The sequence below is a fragment of the Gekko japonicus genome, unplaced genomic scaffold (assembly GCF_001447785.1).
Source record: "Gekko japonicus isolate JY-2015 unplaced genomic scaffold, Gekko_japonicus_V1.1 scaffold212, whole genome shotgun sequence".
Classification (NCBI taxonomy): Eukaryota; Metazoa; Chordata; class Lepidosauria; order Squamata; family Gekkonidae; genus Gekko; species Gekko japonicus.
The window spans coordinates 414276-434369 of NW_015161953.1; the positions used below are offsets into that span (position 1 = coordinate 414276).

The 20094-nt window shown below is 44.5% G+C and overlaps 1 protein-coding gene across 1 annotated transcript in view; it reads right to left on the bottom strand.

The window, feature by feature from the left end:
* Window positions 1-20094, bottom strand: part of DOCK2 (dedicator of cytokinesis 2) — a 556464-nt gene that overhangs the window by 108274 nt on the left and 428096 nt on the right. Inside the window, exon 33 of the mRNA XM_015429463.1 lies at window positions 9523-9671. Within this exon, the coding sequence (XP_015284949.1) occupies window positions 9523-9671 (149 nt within the window). The remainder of the gene's footprint in view (window positions 1-9522; window positions 9672-20094) is intronic.

The window sequence follows — 20094 nt, forward strand, 5'->3', positions numbered from 1 at the left end:
TTTTTGGTTGAAATTGGGGGGCGCCCCCGGGGGGGGGGGGGGGCTCCAGAAGGCTAGTGTGCAAAAAACCCTGGCACTGGCCCTGCATCCATTTAGGGGTTAGTTATGGCCTTCTGTGGCTATAGAAAGATGTCTGGTAAGCTGAAGGGCTTTATTGCTTTAAGGGGTTGTGATGTAATGGGGGGGAGGGAGAACAGTACAACTTTAAGCACTCTTTGTCAGTTGTCATGCTGGGCTGAGAAATGCTTGATTTGGGCATATTTTATGGAGAAGTTGCAATTAGATAATTCAGATATATTGTACCAGTGAGATATGTGTTGAAGTCTGTTTAAATGATCTTAAATGCATCTCTTGCTTGTTTACAGTTGACCTGCATACATGTAGAGCTGCTGCAGTGTTTGAATGTTAAGCTTCTAAATCTAACACTATAATCCTACTCTATTCAAACTAGTTGGAGTTCTGCCACTTCCAGTGATGTCAGGGGGTATGGCATATGCAAATGTTATGCTAATGAGTTATGCTAATGAGCTCCTGCACTTCTTTTTCTACGAAATGACCCCTGATACCTCCCCATACAGGCAGTGTAGTTGGAAGTCTTAATGCCCAATGCTCCCGCAGAAGGAACTTAATTTTCTTCCTTCCTTGTCGGGGGAGCGGAATGATTCCGTTTGCCCTTCAAAGAGGAGGTGACAACCAACAAGTTCGGTTTGGGGTGAATGAACAAGAACTCAGCACCCGTTTCCTGCACTTTATACATGTGATCCATCCTACGGCTAGAGATGGGAATGGAAGCCGGATGGGACCAGGGAGCTTTGGCAGCTTGCAGCAGGACCAAGGTCATGGGCAACGCGATGGCTGTGGAAGTGTCCATCTGGACAATGTCGAGAACTGAGTCCGTGACTGTAGGTAGAGGTTGAACAGTCGACAGGGCCAACGTGTTAGCCATACACTTAAAAAAAAATCCCCATACGACTTAAGGTCCACAGAGGGGGATATCGGGAGATCCTCCCCTACTTTTTGCAGTGGAGAGGGTTCTACTGGGGGGGGGGTCTGGATTCTCATCCCTGGAGCAAGATGACAAATCTGAGGAGATGGAATGATTTGAAGGCTCCGAAAACAACATTTGGAGAATTGGTGTCAAAGGCATCGGTTCCAATGGCTCTTTAAACCGTAGTGGCGCCAACAGTGGCGGTTTATGGGTCTTGCCTATGGGTTGCAATAGTTGTGGGTTGACAAACTCCAGTGTCGGGGGAGGGTCTCGATACCGGGAGAGTCGGGATGAGGTGAACTGACAATCCCACTCCATCGGTGCGTGTGGAGGGAGCCATGACATGGCACTGGGAAAGGGATAGGCCCCATACATATACTGCCACTGGCATTGATCCGAGGAGGGCGAAGGGGGTTGGAACGGTCCCGCTGGTCAATTTTGATCATTGGGTCGATACGGGGAAGGATGCACGAAGGTCCTTGCTCCTCGACCCGAGTGAAGGCTCTCGACACTGGAGGATCAGGAGACTTGTGTTAAGTCCATATCCTGCTCAGAGTCCATGAGCTGGATAGGACGCAGCAAAGGTGAAGGTGGTGCACCTTGTAGCTGCCCATGGCAAGTGAAGCAGTCCCAGCAGGATCGCACCCAAGGCCCAGCATGGGGGTCAACGAAGGCTTGGCAGGGGAACTTTTCTTATGTTTCTTATACTTGACAGGCTGGTCATCCTTGCCTTCCCTACGTTTCTTAGTGGGAGTATGGGCTTCAGACTGAGATGTCAGGACCGAGCATTTCAGCACCGGTCAATCGACATCGGAACGGGCCGGTGTCAGAGACAGCACCATGGTTGACCCTGACGCAGGCGTCGACATCGAGGTGTGACCCAGCGTGTCCTGCAACGATGCCATCGATGAGAGCGCCAAATCCAGCAAGGCAAAATGAAGTCTGGCGGCCTTGATCTTTCTCATCTGCTTTGAGAATTTAGCGCAATGGGCACAAGAGTCCACTCGGTGCGATTCCCCAAGGCACAGGAGGCAAAGGGAGTGTCCGTCGGGGGGGCAATTTTGCTACCGCACTTCAAGCACCATTGAAGAAACCCCACCATTTGGCCATAGGCAGTGGGGTGAAAATAGTCTGCCGAAGCAGAGCTAATAACAAAAAGAGTCCAATTTGCTAACTAATGCTGTGTTTAATTTCCCTAACTAGGAATCCGTTCAAAAAAAGGTCAAAGAGAAAGGTTACTGACTGAAGCGGAGAAGATCCTACCAGTGCGGCGGTCAGAAGAGAACTGGTGGGATCATCGTGCCCCTCCCTTAGTCATGCGTAGTGGGGCCTGGTGCATGACTGGGGAGAGGGCGCGAAAATTCCTTTCACTTTCTATGTTACTGATCGGGGTCGGTGCAGGCGCACTATATCCTAGAGGTGTGATGCACAGAGACCGCGAAGAAGATCACCACCTATCCATCCAAAAGTGGGTGCTGGGAATGAACTTCCTGCTTGAGACCTTTAGAGCCACAGTAAGTGATATTGACCTCAATGGACCAATGGTCTGATTTACAAAACTTCATATGATCATAAGAACTTGTGCACAGAGGAAGATCATCTTTTGGATGGAGAAGTCAGTGATGAAATCTGGGAACTTCTGCAGGCAAAGCATATTCTCTGCCACTCAGCTGCAGCTCCTTCCCTTCTTCCATAACTGGCTCTTGTCCCTCAAGCTAAGAACACTTATCAGTCTCTCACACTCAGGACATTACTCTTTCATTCTCTGCATCTCTGCCTTAAAAGCCCATTTATACAAAATTATTTTTTTTTACCATACACATTTAACATTTTCTTTCTTCTACCACTTTATGCTTTTCTACTAGTGCACACATATCTCTGCCTTGCTTTTTTCCCTTTCCTTTCATCTTTGCCCTCAGTTACCAATACTGTACTCCACAGAAGTAGAGCAGAAACATGTCACTTCTATGCTCTGGTCAGCCTCTCAGATATGCTTGATGTGATTAATTATCCTACTGAGTCTCTCCATCAACAATGCTTACTCTAGAAAACACCAGCTTCTCCTTGACCTTCCTTTCTCTTTAAGGCTAGCTCGATTTGATTCATTCTGACTGAGACTTCAAAACAACTCTGCTTACATGTCTTCTAAAACTACATTTCAATCACGACACCTCTCCCACAATAACATTTCAAAATAATGCGCAAACCGGACAGGAGGAGCTCAGTTTCTTCTTTTTCATTTTTCTGACACTAAGGACATTAACGATCAATCTTTTAAAAATGGTTACCATTGGATTGTGGGTTCATCTCATAATGCAAGTACAAATTAGCTTTGCCAGTCTAGCAAGATCACCTGTTACTGTTGCCATCAGTGGTCCCTGTTCTGATCTTGCATGCAGTTGAACATTTTAGAAATGTTAGATTGTACCACCTTCATTTCTTTCAGTCCAGTTACATTTTTCTCTCTGCGCCACTGTATGTATCTGTGTCAACTGAGAATGAATGTCTTGAACTAAATGAAGTGGACTCTGCTATTCTTTCCCCCCTTCCTTTCATCTTTGTCCTCAGTTACCTATACTGTACTCCATAGAGCGGAAACATGTCACTTCTATTCATGTCCATGAATGCTTATGCCACAGTAAGTCTATTAGTCTTTAATGATCAAAATACTCATTTTTACTATAACAGACAAACTCGGTATGCTTCCAGAATTTGGACCAATGAATGCCATGTGCCTACTCATCTCTTCCATACTTACCTGTAGTTTTTATCATTTAAATACAAGTTCCCAGCATCCCACCCCATTTATGTTTAACACACTTCCACTATACTTAAAACACCCGGTTTCATCCAAGAAGACCCAAGAAGGGAAGGACTGTGGCTCCATGGTAGAGCATGTGCTGTGCATGGAAAAGGTCCCAGATTCATTCTTGAGCATATCCATTTAAAAGACACAGGTAGAAGATATGAAAGTGCCTGAGACCCTGGAGATAATACTGACCTGGAATCACTCAGTGGAAGGCCACTTGGTGTCAGTGTTCAAGCCTAAGAGTCCCTCCTCATCCTTTTTCAGAATCCTCCTTTGTTCATTTGTTATATGACCCATTTAGTATGGCTTTGTAACCTTCTCCTTGATACTTTGCCTCTATTTTATTCCCAGTGTCTCACTTCTAATCAAAAATCCTTGGGGCGTGGCATCTGAAGTTGCTGCCAAAAGGCGTATGTTCAGCTATGCTCCCCTCAAGAGCCAGAGGGGACCAGAATTAGCCAAAGATTGAACAAAAGTTGGAACAAAAAAGATCTTTTCCTGTATATTTGAGTCCAGCACATATCACCTGTTTTGGCCAAGTCTGTCTGCCATGTGTGGCACTCTCTGCTCATTCCCCCAGGCCCAGTACTATTTCTCTATAAGTGAACAGAGTAAGAGCAGAATGCAATGTCTGTGAATGACTGATATAACTACACTGTCCTGCATGCTGATTTTACAGGAGATTTAGAATCTTCAGTTAGTCAATGGGTGGCTATCAGTTCTATTTTTCTGTCACCTTCCTGTGCATTTCAGGCGGTGGTATTTTTGAAACTTGGATTCCCCGTTTTCTGGCTAGCTGTGTAAGATGCCTGTGTGTGTCTGTCCCTAATTAGGCCTTCCAGGTGCCAGGCTCCTGTCCCACAAGCATGCTTCCATTCAGATCTTGCAGACAGAGCTCTGTGCTTCATTAGTACCACCTAGACTAGGGACCACCATATACTTTGTAGGGGATAGGTTTGACAGTTGGACAGGCTGTGTTCAACTGCCACAGGCTGAGATGTGGACCCTCCTTGAGCAGCCAAACAGTGACCAGTGATGGCAAGTCTTCAGGGACAGGAACTCCAGGAGAGGTATGGGGGTTGTGGGAAAACTGTAGTGGTGGGTCTGCAGGGAGACACGGGGTTTACAAGTGTGCCATGGAAGCAGCAGCAAGGGTACAATGAGCTGTGGCACAGAGACACTATGAGCAAACTGTGGGTCTCGGGGGGGGGGATGAGGGACCTGTACAGAGACCCAACCCTGTTCACAGGGCTGCTCCTTACATTTAGCATGGGGCAGTGCAGTTAGGGTTGCCAGGTCCTCCTTGGCCACCAGCAGGGGGCGGGGGAGTGTTGGGGAGTAGGTTTGCCAAATCCAGGTTGGGAAACTCCTAGAAATTTGGGGATGGGGCCTGAGGAGGACAGGGACCTCAGTGGGGTACAATGCCATAGAGCCCGCCCTCCAAAGCATCCATTTTCTACAGGGGAACTGATCTCTGTAGTCTGGAGATAAGCTGTAATTCCAAGGGATCTCCAGGTCCCACCTGGAGGCTGGCATCCCTAAGTGCCGTGCAAGATGCAGTACCAGCTCTGCAGCTTGAACGAGTACAAACTTAGCTGACTGCAAGGACCAATTGCCATCACCCAAGTTAAAACTGGGTGCCCTCACAGTGGGAGGCATTGTACTCCAGAAAGAAGCCCAAGACATCCCCTTCCTACATATATGAAGGAGAGTGAAAGCACTTCTCACTGCTATCAGTGAAAGCACGCAGCATATCAACTGATGCATGGTAAGGGATGGAATAAAGTCAGCAACATCTGATAGCATATCTGAGCCACAGTGATCTTTCTGAACAGACACAGTGGGGAAAGTCTCCCCCAACTGCTCCCTTTCTAATAAAATCATTCCAACATTAATTTCATCCTATTTTGTTGTCTGAAAGGATGCCCTCCCTCCCTGGCTAAGTTTAGGCCCAGTGACAGCTCCAAGCAGAGCCCACACTGACAGCAGCAGGATGAGCATAATAAGTGGATTACTGAAACACTGTCCAACTGGCAGAAGCAGCTGCATCAAAACATACCCCTCCTCCTCCTCCTCCTCCTGGCACGTGAGAGAAATAGTGACTTGGTGCCTGAGAGACCAGGTCTGTACTGTTACGGAGGTGAGGCTAGTGGCAATTCTGATGCACCACTTGCATTGCAAAAGCGATGCTTCCTTTACTTCCCAAGAGGTTCAGCAACAGAGAGGAAATGGTCTTCTGAGTCTGCCTGGCCTCCAGGCTGACAGAAACAATAGGAGTCAGGGGATTAAAGTGAAAGACTGAAGGTTGCTGTGCCAGGGAGGCATAGGAGCATTTTCTTCCTTGGGCTAGAAACAAAAAGGCTGTGAAAAATGTAAAGTCAGACAGATAATACACATTACATTTTAAAAAAATCTTCTGAATGTACATGCATATTCTTCTCAAAGAGGTACCTATGTTACACCTTCCCACATTACATTACAATCATGAGATATGGTTCTCATTTTTGTCTGGGCATGGCCCAGAATAAACATTCAAAGTCAATACTGTAATTGTAGCCTTTCTAGCAACTGCCAGGAAAGAAAAGTAATTTTAGAATATCCTCACAGCTGATAAAAATATGGAATGGAATGCTGAATGATGGAGATGGACAACATGAATACACATGGTTTACTATGACGGAAATACTATTATGCTAATCTTTTTAAAAGGTAAGTCTTAACACTGCAGGATTGTTTTCCAATCATGTTTTAGTATGTGTTGTAGAGAGTTTACCATTTTTTTCTTTCCTAAAGAAATAGTTTTGAAGGAAAGCCATTTGGATCTCCCCTTTCTGGAAGTTTCAGAGGGTTTCAGAGGGTAGCCAGTAGCACAGCTAGATTCGAGTCCAGTTGCATCTAAGAATTCAACAAAATTTTCAGGGTATAAGCTTTCAAGAGCCAAAGCTCCCTTTACATAATGAAAGGCAAGATCTTTAATATCTCAAAAATCAGGACCAATCTGGATGACTGCCTCTACAGGCCTGAATTCTTCAAAAGTGTGCTTCATTTTAGCTTATGGACTATTTATGCTTTGGAAACCAAAAGTGCATCTGGATATTTTCTCCTCCTTTCTTCCAAAGGGGCCCTGTTGTGACCCACAACAAAATCTCCAGGGTACTGCAACAAGCTGAAGTACTCTTAACTGTGAGGAATTTCAGACAGATGATATAATCCAGAAGAGGAACGGTTCCCAAATGGTTTCTGATCTGTCATTTCAGACAGAACCGTTTTAGAACTGGTTCCCTACCAGAATATATTTGTAATTTCAGACACAAATGCTTCTGTCCCGTTTAGGAAATAGGGCTGAAGCGTTTTACCTGTCAACTGCTTCCAAGTAGTCTTCAGTTTCCTCTCCCAGTTCCGATGCGCTTTTTCCTGCCATTTTTTGCTTGCGCCAGCCATCTCCGGCTTTTTAAAAAACGTTCTCTTTATAGCGCTAGAGCGCTATAACGCAACAGCATTATATCAACCCCATTGGAGTGCCTGGAGTGTTGTGTTATAGCACTATAGCGCTATGGCGCTCTAAAGCGAACATTCCCCCCCTCCAAAAAAAAGGCAGTGTTTGCCCACGCGGGCAAAAAATGGCGGGGGGAAATCAGGAAAAAGCTGTGCAGTCTGAAATGGCAAACTGCTTCAGATCCAGCTCTTTACCAGAAGGGGAAAGCCATGTGTGAAATGGTAGCCCTATACCGGTTTACTCCACGGCGGATCAAAAACGGCTTCAAAACGGTTAAAAAAGGTAATGTGAAATTCCTCACTGAGACACAGCCTGCTGTGTCAGAATGTTCCCCACAACAGAAGTAGTCATTTATCATTTCAAGGAACAAAATAAAGTAAGTGGTGATCTGCTCCCAAGAACAAGGTCCAGACTCCCATATGTCCCTTGTTAACATCACACCTAGTCTAGTACTATATTGGCAGCACCTCTGTAGGATCTCAGGTAGCATTCTTTCCCAGCAAAGTATCTGCTCTACCGCTAAGCTATGGCCCATCCTTGGGATCAGCTTTAGGAAACAAATGTGATATACATTTTTGATCTGAAACAATGAAGGAAAGTCTTCTAAAATTTAGATATTTAATGACTCAATTGCATATTAACTGTGTATCTAAACATTTCCTAGACCAGGGGTGGCCAAACTGTGGCTCGGGATAAATAAATAGCACCATCAGTATCTGTTTTTACCCCCTTTTGTTTTTATTTTTGGCAGTCTCATTTAATGTTAATAAAAGGCAAATTTGCATATTTTCCAATAAAAACATGTGTGCAATATTTGTTCATGTCTTGCGGCTCTCAAACATCTGACGTTTTTCCATGTGGCTCTCACGTTGAGCAAGTTTTGCCACCCCTGTCCTAGACAATTCCAACATTGTCTTTTGAAGCAAGATTTTTTAGTCTACCTATTTGTTTGCACTGATCCTGAAAAGAAACAGCTACATGCCAAGATAAGAAGCAATAATTAAAAACGGAAATAGAGGACTATTAAGACAAGGGAAGAACAGATGCAGAGAAGCAAAATGGTTTTCACTCCTGGACTTAGGCCAAAAGCTTTGTGCTGTAGTACCAACAACAATAATTCCACCTGGCAGATTGTCCCAGCCTCAGTTGATATAATCACAATGTCTTAAATAAAATGAAACACACACAAACCACGCCAAATGCTTCTTTCATCTGATAAAGCAAATACTGAATTTTTAACATCAGTCTTTTGGCATGAAATCTACCAATAAATAGAGTCATCATTATGAATTTATTATGACCCGCATCACAATTGCTCTTTCAACCCCGCAACTATGTTTCAGCTGCCATTACATTAACCACCTGACAAAAGCTGTAAAACATTTTAAAAATCTAAATTTTAAACAACAAATAAAGCAACACCATCAATGCAACAACACTGTTGAGAATAACACATAGCTAACCAACCACAATAATAGGGGATTTGATGGAGGTGGTATAATATTTACTTGGGGGATGTAAAATGGTATAGTAAAGCCCGACCTCATCAGAGCTCAGAAGCTATGCACAGTTTGTACGTGGATGGGAGACCACCAAGGAAGGCTCTGTAGCAGAAGGCAACGGCAAACCACCTCTGCTTAATCACTTGCCTTGGAAACCATGTGGGGTTGACATATGTTGGCTGTGACGTGACAGCACTTTACACACACACCTTATTTACTTGAAAGCTAAGCTGTCACAAAATAAACAAACAAGATATAAAACAAACTAGAGGAGCAATAAAAGCAATGCAGGGGGAAAGACATTTCTATGCAGTAACTTTTGGCAGAGGTCCAATCCTATATTCTTTTCGTTGATGCATATTTTGTTTTTAACTGTATTTCAATATTTCATATCAGTGCTCTTCATTCCGCTTCTTACAAAATGGTCCATGTTTCAGATACATTCTATTCATACTTATTTGACATTCCATTAGGATAGCCCCTAAATATAATCATTTTGCATGATATGTCTGTGACAAGAAAAGCTCACATTAGCTCCCTTTTGATAAACTCAGCCATTCACAACTTTTCCCCAAGGGTTTTGCTTTCCACAGAAATGTGAGTATTTTGGAAGGAAAGGTATTTTGAAATAATCACAAGTACCTGTTTGCATTATACATCTATCCATTATAGTAGTTATTTAAGTGAGCAGCTAAAACTAATAAACACAATGCAATGCTGACACTACCTTTTTGAATTCTCCAGTTTTTTGATATTCGCACAGCATCATATCAAAAAAGATTGGGATGGTAGCTTTCCGAAGTACAGCTTCTGGAATAAGGGTCATTTCTAAGATTGGTCCAACCATTCCCGGAATAAAGCGGATTTTATTCTGCCCTAGAGAAAGTAAAAGAGAATTAAAAAGAGAATTAAAATTTTGTTTATGGAGGAAATTCATACAAGTAATGTGGATAATTAAAACCCAGTTAGAGCCTATCAATTGCAATAATGTATCCATAATTAATTTTCTTTCATTAAAATATCTTCTAAGAGACTGTGGAATCAATTTAACATCATCTGAAAAACCAGCTACTTTTGAAAGGGCAGCAAATGCAGTCATATATCAGTTCTATAGTAGTCGCAACTTGCCCTAACACATGCTGATTCTTTGCACAGTAAAGATCTATTTACCATGACCTAGCTAGCTAGATCTCCTCAAAGCTTGGAAGCTAAGCAGGGTTGGCCCTGGTCAGTATTTGGATGTGAGACCACCAAGGAAGTCCAGGGTCATGATGCAGAGGCAGGCAATGGTAAACCATATCTGAAGGTCTCTTGCCTTGAAAACTCTACAGGTTCACCACAATTCAGCTATGACTTGATGTCAAAAAAACCCAAAAACAAACTACTCACAGGGATTGACCAACAGTATTAAGTAAATGATGTAGAAATATCACACTAAATTATTCTGGCTGGCACCACTGCATATATGACACTTGTAGAAACTATTAAATTCATTTCTAGGTCTATAATCTTTCCTTGATCATAGATATCTGTTGTTGGGCGGCCAGTCAGACTCTACACTGGAAGATCTGGACCGGATGCAATGACTTGGCAACAGTGATTCATGCATTGGTCACCTCGAGATTAGACTACTGCAATGCTCTCTACATGGGGCTGCCCTTGTCTCAAATCTGGAAGCTGCAGCTAGTACAGAATGCTGCAGCCAGGCTGTTGATGGACTGGCTACAAAAAGCCTACTGGATTCGTTTCAAGGTGCTGGTTTTAACCTTTAAAGCCCTATATGGTCAGGGTCTGGCATACCTAAGGGACTGCCTTTCCCCCCATGTTCCCTGGAGAGTACTGCATTCAGGGATGCAAAATTGGTTGGCCCTCCCAGACCCCAAGGATGCCAGGCTGGCTGCAACGAGGGGCAGGGCCTTCTTGGTGGTAGGTCCATACAGGTGGAATGAGCTCCATTTCCTTAACTTTCTCAGCTGTTCGCTCCATCTTTTTTGTAGTTTCAGTCAATTGGAGTTCCTGAGCTGCAAAATTCTGGTTTCAAACTGTCAGCTGTTGATTGATATTTGTCATCTGGTCCAGTAGAGGGCACAAAGAGTCCGCTAACAGTTTAGAAAACTCAGTGGTATCTTCTGGTTGCGGGCTCATACTCCCCGGTGGTTTCACTTTTGCTTGTTTGTCTTTCTCTGTTTTTCCACGCCATGTTAATAATAATATACTTTATTGTCATTGTACATAGTACAACGAAATTAAGGTGCAATCATTCGGTGATCTACAAGCATACTCATATACACTCACACAACCATACTCATATACACTCACACAACCATACTCATATACACTCACACAACCATAGGGTTCACATTGCAACTTAAACCACCAATGTCACCCAAATTCCAATTCATACAGCATTTAAAGCAATAATAGCTCTCGAATAAAAACTGTTTTTTAATCTGTTTGTCCTTGTTTTGATTGTCCTATATCTTCTACCCGAAGGCAGCAGTTCAAACAGGGAGTGTTCAGGGTGTGACAAATCCTGCAAAATGTTCTTTGCTTTTTTCAAGCATCGAGAACTATACAATTCCTCCATGAGTGGGAGAGGACAGCCAATAATCTTCTGGGCTGTGATGATAACTCTCTGGAGTGCTTTCCTATCCACAGCCGTACAACTGGCAAACCAGACACAGACACAGTATGTTAAAATGCTCTCTATTGAGCAGCGATAGAAAGAGAGCGCCTCAATTCTCCAGCAATGTGCTGGCGAAGAGGCCATCCTTCAAAAGCCCCATAGCTAGGAGCCTTTCACAAATCTATGGGGGGGGCAGCAAACAATCGCCCCCTCCCAATCGCTGGCATGTGGATTGCTTCCCCGGGAGGTCCGAGAGACATGTCCACTAGCGTGGCGCCATAAACCAGAAATCCGATCTTTTTAAGTTCTTCAGGGCCTGTAAGACGGAGCTCTTCCACCAGGCTTTTGATTAAGGTGCCGCAGTACACACTGAGGAGTGTCCCTGTACGCTGGCCTTACCATCTTTCATCTTCAGCCTGTGCCTACCGCATAATAAGTCAAACGAACTGAGTTGGCATGAGTACCATCGGAACATATGGCCAGCTTAAGCTGTATTATAAATAACGTCTGCTCTCGTTTTTATCAGACCGTGTTCCAGCGTTTTTAGGAGTATTTTAATTGAATATTTTTAAGTGTATATGTTTATGGTCTTAATTGTAATTTATATGGAATTTTATGTAAGCCACCCTGAGCCCACCTTGGTGGGGAGGACAAGGTATAAACCGAATTAAATACATAAATAAATAAAAGTCTGAATGTTCTCTGCCTCAAGTTTTACATAGTTACCTAGATGTGAGGAGTTAGTATAATTATTGGATTAATTAGTTAATTCAAATATTTCAGCTCTGATTTTTTTTAACCCAATAGGTCTGCAAAGCAGCTTACAAAAAATCTAAAACAGGGACATAGAAAGAAGTGTGGCAACCAGAACAGCAAAACAACAGAGTGACTAAACAACAGCCAATCAGCAAAAGAGCAATATCAATTAAGTCCAGGATAATATTACGTTAACTGATCTCATCAACTTGCCAAACCCTAACAGTATTCATCTGACTTATGAATTATAACCTGTGTTGGGATCCAGACAAATATCTTTGCGAAGGACATTCTACAGCTTTGGTGCCATCAATGAAAAGGCCCCATCTTGTGTGGCCACAACTCATACTTCCAAAGGAGCACCCAGAGCAGGACCTCAGATAGTGTTGGAATATGCAAGATCTATCATGCATAGATAATGAAGACAGCAACACAAAGCGTGAGCTACACAGTAATAGGATCAGTAAACACAAGAAAAACTGTGTACCAAACACTATACATAAAATCCAAATATTCTTCTTATTATAAGCAAATTAATGCACACTGTAGTATTGTATGTATACTAGGACTGTACAATACATATGGATATATACAATATATCTTCTTCAAAGGATGTACAGAAGTGTGAGTCTAGTAATTCCAAGACACACTATTAGGAACAACTCCTTAGATGTTCAGATTTTGTCCACAAAGAATCTGTTCACTATACAGATCTTTCTTCTTTCTCTGACGTGAATGCTAGCTTATTCCAAACACATTTCCCATATGCTTTCTCAAAGAACAGATCTGATTAAATTTTGTTTCAGGTGGATACTCTGTTACAATTTCAACTGGGGCACAGTCCTCTAGATTGTGCTCCACTTCAGAGGACTATGTCCCAGTTGAAATTTAAACAAAATTTAACACACACACACACCATCCTTGCTCGAGGACCATAGGCAGGGAGACAATTCATGCCTCCCAGTGCCTATTCTCTGCAAGAAATTTAATTTACCTATAGATAATGATGCCTTCTCCAACTCCCTGGCAGACTGTTACACATTATCGTCCAGTGAAGATCCAAAGATCATCCAGACAATCCCCACCCCATTCCTTGCATGTGTACGAAGGATGCTAGAGACTGGCCAAAACCCTGGAACAGATAGCCCTCGACACTGATTATTACTCAAAGGGACTCACTTATAACAACTGTCTGCCTTACAACTGAGGAGTTCAAGCATGAACTTTATCCAGTTGCTCTTTGCTGTCTGTAGACTAGGGTAAGGGGGTGAAGGCCCACTGAATGAGCTACAATCACCTTAGCCCACACTGATTCATCCACCCTCCTCCATATTTGTTCGCATTTACTTCACTGACACTGAGAAAGGGCCTGGAGGCACAAGCTCCCTCATGGCTTGATTATGCACCGTACTAGTCCACTAAATGTGCCCTGCTCAGTGGTATACAAAGAGCAGGGTGGGGGGTGCGGTCCACCCCAGGCACAGGTTGAGGAAGGCCCTTGCATCCAGCTGAACATTTTTCCTTCTATTTTTAAAATGCAGTTCTGGCTGCAGCCATTAGAAGCACAGGGAAGTCTAAGCATAGCAAAAGGCACTCTAGGATTGGCTAGAGTTTCCTTTCTCCAAGACTGAAGCAAACTTGCTTAACAGAGCACACAACCAAGCCAGCACGCTGATAGCTACTACAGTAACTGCCAGACTGTAGCAGATCATTTTCTCCAGTGGTTTAGCCTTGCTCTCTTTCTTTCCTTGTGCCCAGCTCAGAAAGATCTCGCAAAGCAGTAGTTAGGGTATTGCAGCAAGATAAAACCTTTCCTTCTCTTAATTTCTCTCTTCTCCCTCTTTTCCACACTTTTCTCATTCATTTCTGTCTCCTTTCATCTAATTTTTCCATACCTCCCCCCTTTTAGTTTCACTTCTTGATCTCAATACCTTCTCATCCCTATCCTGCTTGGTGACAGAATGTATTTAAGCATAGTATAGTAGCTTGTTATGCCAATAAAGGTCTATGTATGTTTGTGTGTATAGTAGCAAAAATTTCTTAATATTATCAACAGAAGGTACTGGATTTCCTGGGCACTGCACATTACACTGGTACTGCTGAGTTTTATTTCATGACTAGGCGCAAAGCCCGTTGCAAAGTGAAGGCAATGAGCCCTAGGAAGACCCTGGGGTAAGGGCCTGGGGGCTGGGGACACACCCGGCGGGCCAGGGAAGTGCGGCGTGGCTCTCTCCAGGCCCCATGCAGTCGTTGGGCAGCCAGCAATGTGGTGGGGGCCTGGGGGCACACCGGCGGGGGCGGCCAAGGGAAGCTCTGTTGAGGCCGACCCCGCCGACCCCAAGAAGATCCCACAGGATGTGCGGTCCAGGCCACGGCGGCCAAGGGAAGCAGGGCTGTGACCTACCTCCCCAAGCTCAGTTGTGGCACGCCGCCAGGCCAGTGAGGCCAGGGGCAGTGCAGGGAAGGTGGGTGGAGGCAGCCCCCCCAAAGAAGGGCCCGCAGCCTGGCTGGGCAAGGGTGCGGCGGCCCAGGGAAGCCATTTTGCTGCCTCCCCAAGCGCAGTCAGGGCATGCCATCGAGGCAGCGAGGCGGGGAAGTCCGGTGGAAGCCAACCCCCCAAGAAGGGCTCGCGGCCTCCCTGGGCCAGGCTGCTGTGGGTGAGGGAAGCGCGGCACTGCCGGTCTCCCCCTTTTTCTTGGTGAGTCAGGGCGCGACGGCAGGGGCAGCACAGGGAAGGCCAAAGCCCCCCCCCAGAAGACGGGACAGCGGTGTCCATGGGCCAGGCGGCGGGAAGTGCACCGCGGCCCTCCCCTCCTGTCCATGACCAAAGTTGGGGCATGGGGGTAGGCCAGCGAGACAGGTTGGCTGCCTCCTCCTCCCTCACCAGCATCCAGGCCCGGCAGTGTCTTTACCATCTGGCGGTTTCCTGGATACTGAGGGTGAGTGGCTGGCCTGCGGCTGCGTGGGCAGGAGTGAGTCAAGCACCCAGACAAGTTAGCCAGTGGCCTGGGACCCATGTGTGAGTGGCAGGTCAGCCAGCGAACTGATTTTGCTGTGCATGAATCCTGCCACCCCATAGACCAAAAGCCACCCCAACTGGCTTTTATATATAAGGAGAGATGATTACCAAAAATAATTTTGTCGTATAGAATGGAGGGCTCTGACCTATAGATAGCCCCAATCTAGCCTGATCTCATCAGATCTCAGAAGCTAAGCAGGGGCAATGTGGAGGTAGACAATGGCAAACCACCTCCAAACATCTCTTGTCTTGAAAACTGTACAGGGTCACCATAAATCAGCTGTGACTTGAAGGCAAAAAAATAATAATAGAGGGGTGTGTGTTAAAAAAATTATCCACCCCAGGGGCCAAATAGGCTAGGAATGCCACTGGCCCCACTCTGCTGTGCACAAGGAGAGGCCAACATGCTTAGCATGCAAGGAAGGCAGGAGGTGGTGCATGGAAAGAGAAGTGAGCAGCCCAGTGAAAGAGAGGAGGGGTGTGTTGGGGTTTGTTTGGACTGTGGGTACCCCCCTACTTGACCCTCTATGTGGCGCCTTTTTCTGCTGCTTATTGTGTTCCTCCTTCTGTCTTCCTCACCAATGGTCAAAAAGAAGAGAAGATGGGGCTGATGCCAGCTTCATCCCCTCCTCCTCCAAATCCATCACAAAGAATGCAGCATCATGCTAGTTGGGTCTTCTTTCCACCTTCTGGGGAAAACGGTGCTCCCTTCCCATCGCCTCTTTGAGTTGCGGTTTCAGGAGCTGTTAAATGACAGAAGTTTGGGAGCCTCCTGGCCTCCTCAGTCACGCCATTCCACAAAAATTGAAAACCATTATAAAATGCAATTATAAAGTGTCCTCCTAATCACAAGCTGTGCCCTGGATCTAAGGAAGAGGACTCCAGTGGAAGAACAATCCTGGGTGAAAGCAGGATTTTAGAAAGTTTTGGGAAGCACAAGCAATAATGTTTTACTCTATCTTTTGAGTATTTGCATTTGAGTAGGATTTACATCATAATTAGTTTTATCTCTGGAGTAGAAATACTCTTTCAAAATTCAATTTTTTTACCCTAACACCGGAATGAATTATTTTATTTTAACTGAATTAAGTGACAATATGTTTTTCGTGAACTCTGCATATGCCCAGGGATGGCTGAGCAAAGCTATCTGGCAAGGCATGAATTAATTTTGCCTGTGTGGGTTTTCCTCAGGTGCAAGGTTACGCAGCACTAGTGAATACAGGTTGTTTCCATGTTCAGCCTGCAAATTTAAAATCTCAGCATGAATGGTGGCAGTGTTTAACTTTTCCCTTCACTTTAATCCTATGGCTAGGAGGACAGACCAATCCCCACCTGGGTCACCACAGTCCCACATGTGAACTTTTGACACACAGTTGTGTATGCAAGAAGTACTTCAAGCACTTGAGAGAAGCACTATCACCATCCCATTAAACAGTAGAACAGGGGTGGGCAAAAGGTCACTCGGAAACAATCAGTCACTCTCCAAGCTATTAAAAATAGCACTCCTTCAGTGCTGCTGCAATCTCTATCTTATCCTTCCCTTTAAAGGCACTGGAGCAGCTTTGCTCCTTCTTCTTTTGGACAAAGGAGGAAGAAGCACATACCTACATACACCTTTGCTCTGGATGGGAAACTGACAGCACCAGCATTCTTTCCCATTCTCCTACTTTCCTCCTTCACATGTATACACAAATACCCCTGCCCTAGATGGGATCAGAGTATGCTATCCCCTGCATCAAAGATTCAATTTGCCTCTGTTTGTGAAAACCAGATTCACAGCAAATTATGCTGTGGGTTGATGTGCCCCAGCCCCCAGCTTGCTTCAATGAAGCATGAGGCTGTACTGGCTGCGGGGGGGGGGGGGGAAGCAGCCAATCAGATGAGGGCAGCTGGCTGTTGTGCACTGCTGTTCCCTCTCACCTTCACCCTCCTTGTTGCAGCTGGTCTACCCACCCACTGTCTCTGGGGGCAGCATGAAATTAGCTGGTTGATATATAGGGCTGAGCAGGAATTGGGGGGGGGGGGGTCCTAGAAATTGGCTGTGCAGGGAGCTTGCTCTGTGCTGTTTCTATGGATAGGTTTCCCCCCATTAAATAGGCCTGTTTAGGTAGGGTTAATTGGCAAGCAGCTTAAGACATCTGCCTGACTAACGGTGTGTTCAGAATAGTTCCATCACATGCCTTGTGGCCCTTGGTGCTGAATGGCATCTTTTGAACTTGGTAGTAGACTTGTGACACATCAGGGGAGTGAGATGAAGCTGTCAAAACTGTCCTCAAAACTGTCAACTTATTGAAATAAAGTGATGTAGGTCAACCATTTACATAAGTTAAATACAGTTAAATAAACTAGTTGAACCTATGCTTGGCTGTCTTGTGCCTTCATTTTGGGATGCCAGGACAAACACAGAAGGTCCTGTATATTCTTCCTGTGCAGGGTGCTACAATTTGGGGTGAGTGTGGCAGTTTGTTTTGGGAAAACAGCAGAGGAAAGGATTTCCCACTGAGCACTGCAGTCCTGCTATAAAATGCTGCAATTTTGTAGAAGACACCGTTTTGTGACTAGCTTCACCCACCAAGGCACTATTTTCTAACTGGTGGTTCCCAAAGCTCTTGAAAAAAGACGCTCTCAGAAATATAAAGTCTACCCTGCTTCTGTAAAGTATTATATAGTATTATATAGCTACTGTTATCATCATCATCTTAGTAATGGTCATGCATGGGACTCAAATTTAAATCTGCTACATATGAAGCTTAAGGAGGTAGATCTAATAGTACCTGAAGCAATTATGTGAAACAGACAAATGAATACAGGCTTTCACATACAGCCAGTGTTCCAGTATACTGGGAGGGTTGTTATTTGGGTTTGGCTACTTTTGACTAAGTGTTCCAGTTTCAAACATCTCACTGCTATGAGTGCTTGGAAAGGAAAATAATTGGAAACAATAGATTTCCTCACCCCTAGCCTTCAAAACCAATCAATCAGCCAACATTTTACAGTAGCCATTTGACATATTCTCTTGTCTCCATCACAATGGACAAAACTTACCGGCCTTCATTCCTGGATGAATAATGTCAACCATTAGAAAGCTAAGAATAGAAATAGTGGCCTGGTAACTCTATTATAGATCAGATGCACAATGACTTAAAAGCCACTTGAAACAAAGAGTCATCGGTGTATGACTTGGGAGACATTTGCAACTATGACAGACAATAAAAAAATGAAGAAATGAGGTTTCAAATGAGAAACCAGATCTTGAATATACAACAAATAGCAGTTTTTTAAAAATGCAATAAGGATCAAACCATTTGTTCACCAGTTTTAATGTTCTTCCTCTGGCAGTACTTGCTAATACCTAATGTTCCAGAGAGGGCAGAGAACAGAACAACAGAATTGTGTTCTGCTTTGCTTTTGATAGGCTGCTTTACAGGAAGGACCATGGTATGTACCTCCGACATGAAGGACTGTTGGCGATGGATTGGGTGCACCTTACAAAGAATGGGAAGAATGTCTTTGCTGGAAGATTTGCAAACCTGATCAGGAGGGCTTTAAACTGAAGACATGGGGGGAGGAGAAAAAGTCTGATGTTGTGTGGCATCCCCAACACTAAGTTCAAGAAGAGGAGTGACCAGAGAATAAATGAACGGGAGAGAGGAGAGTTCAGTAATTTCCATGTAAAATCTAAGGGACATACGGTAGGAAAGGATGTCTGTAATTTGCGATGTCTTTATATTAATGCACAGAGTATGGGAAATAAACAGGAGGAACTTGAACTTAAAATAGTGGAAGGTAAGTATGATCACTGTGACTTGGTGGGATGAGTCTCATAGATGGGGCACAGTGATTGAAGGATAGACCTTGTTTAAACGGAACAGAATAAAGAAAAAAGGAGGCAGGGTGGCACTATATGTCAAGAATGAATATGCTTGCACTGAAATTCAGGATTTTGAGAGTTGCCCTGTTGAAAGTGTGTGGGTAAGGATAAAGCGGGGGGGGGGAGAAGGGGAAATTGTTGTGCAGGTATACTACAGACCTCCAAACCAACCAGAGCAACTGAATGATGCATTTGTAGAACAGCTTGCTAAACTTTCACAGAGACAAGATGTAGTGGTTATGGGAGATTTCAACTATCCAGATATTTGCTGAAAATCTAACTCTTCTTCTAGACATGGGGCATCCCGCAGATACTTGAATAGTCTTGCGGACAACTTCATCTCTCAGAAGGTGGAGGTGGGAACCAGAGGATCTGCTATCCTAGATTTAATCCTGACTAACAGGGAAGAAATGATTGATGAAGTGAATGTTGTGGGATCCTTGGGGAATAGTGACCATGTCAGCTTGGAATTTGACATAGAGAAGGATGTGAAACCAGGACATAGTAGGACTCGTATCCTGGACTTCAGGAAAGCTGATTCCCAAAAACTCAGAGAAATATTAGGTAGGATCCCATGGCTGGAAATGCTGAGGGGGAAATCTGCACAGGAAGAATGGGTGATGCTGAAAAATGAAGTGCTTAAGGCACCATTGCAAACTGTTCCGGTAAGAAAGAAAGGTGGGAGATGGGTAATGAAGCCGAGGTGGCTGAACAAGGAACTCTCTGAAGAGCTGAGACTAAAAAGGGAAATGTACAGGAAATGGAAGGAGGGTCAGATTACTGAGGGTGAGTACAAGAAGCAGGCTCGAATCTGTAGGGATGGTGTCAGAAAGGCTAAAGCGCAGATGGAGTTCAGGCTTGCGAGGGATGCTAAAAACAACAAGAAAAATGTCTATGTCTATGTTCAGAGCAAAAAGAAGAAGAGGGATGGCGTAAGCTCATTGCTAGGGGAAGATGGTCAAGCCTTAACAAGGGATAAAGACAAAGCGGAATTACTCAACTCTCACTTTGCGTCAGTCTTTAACCG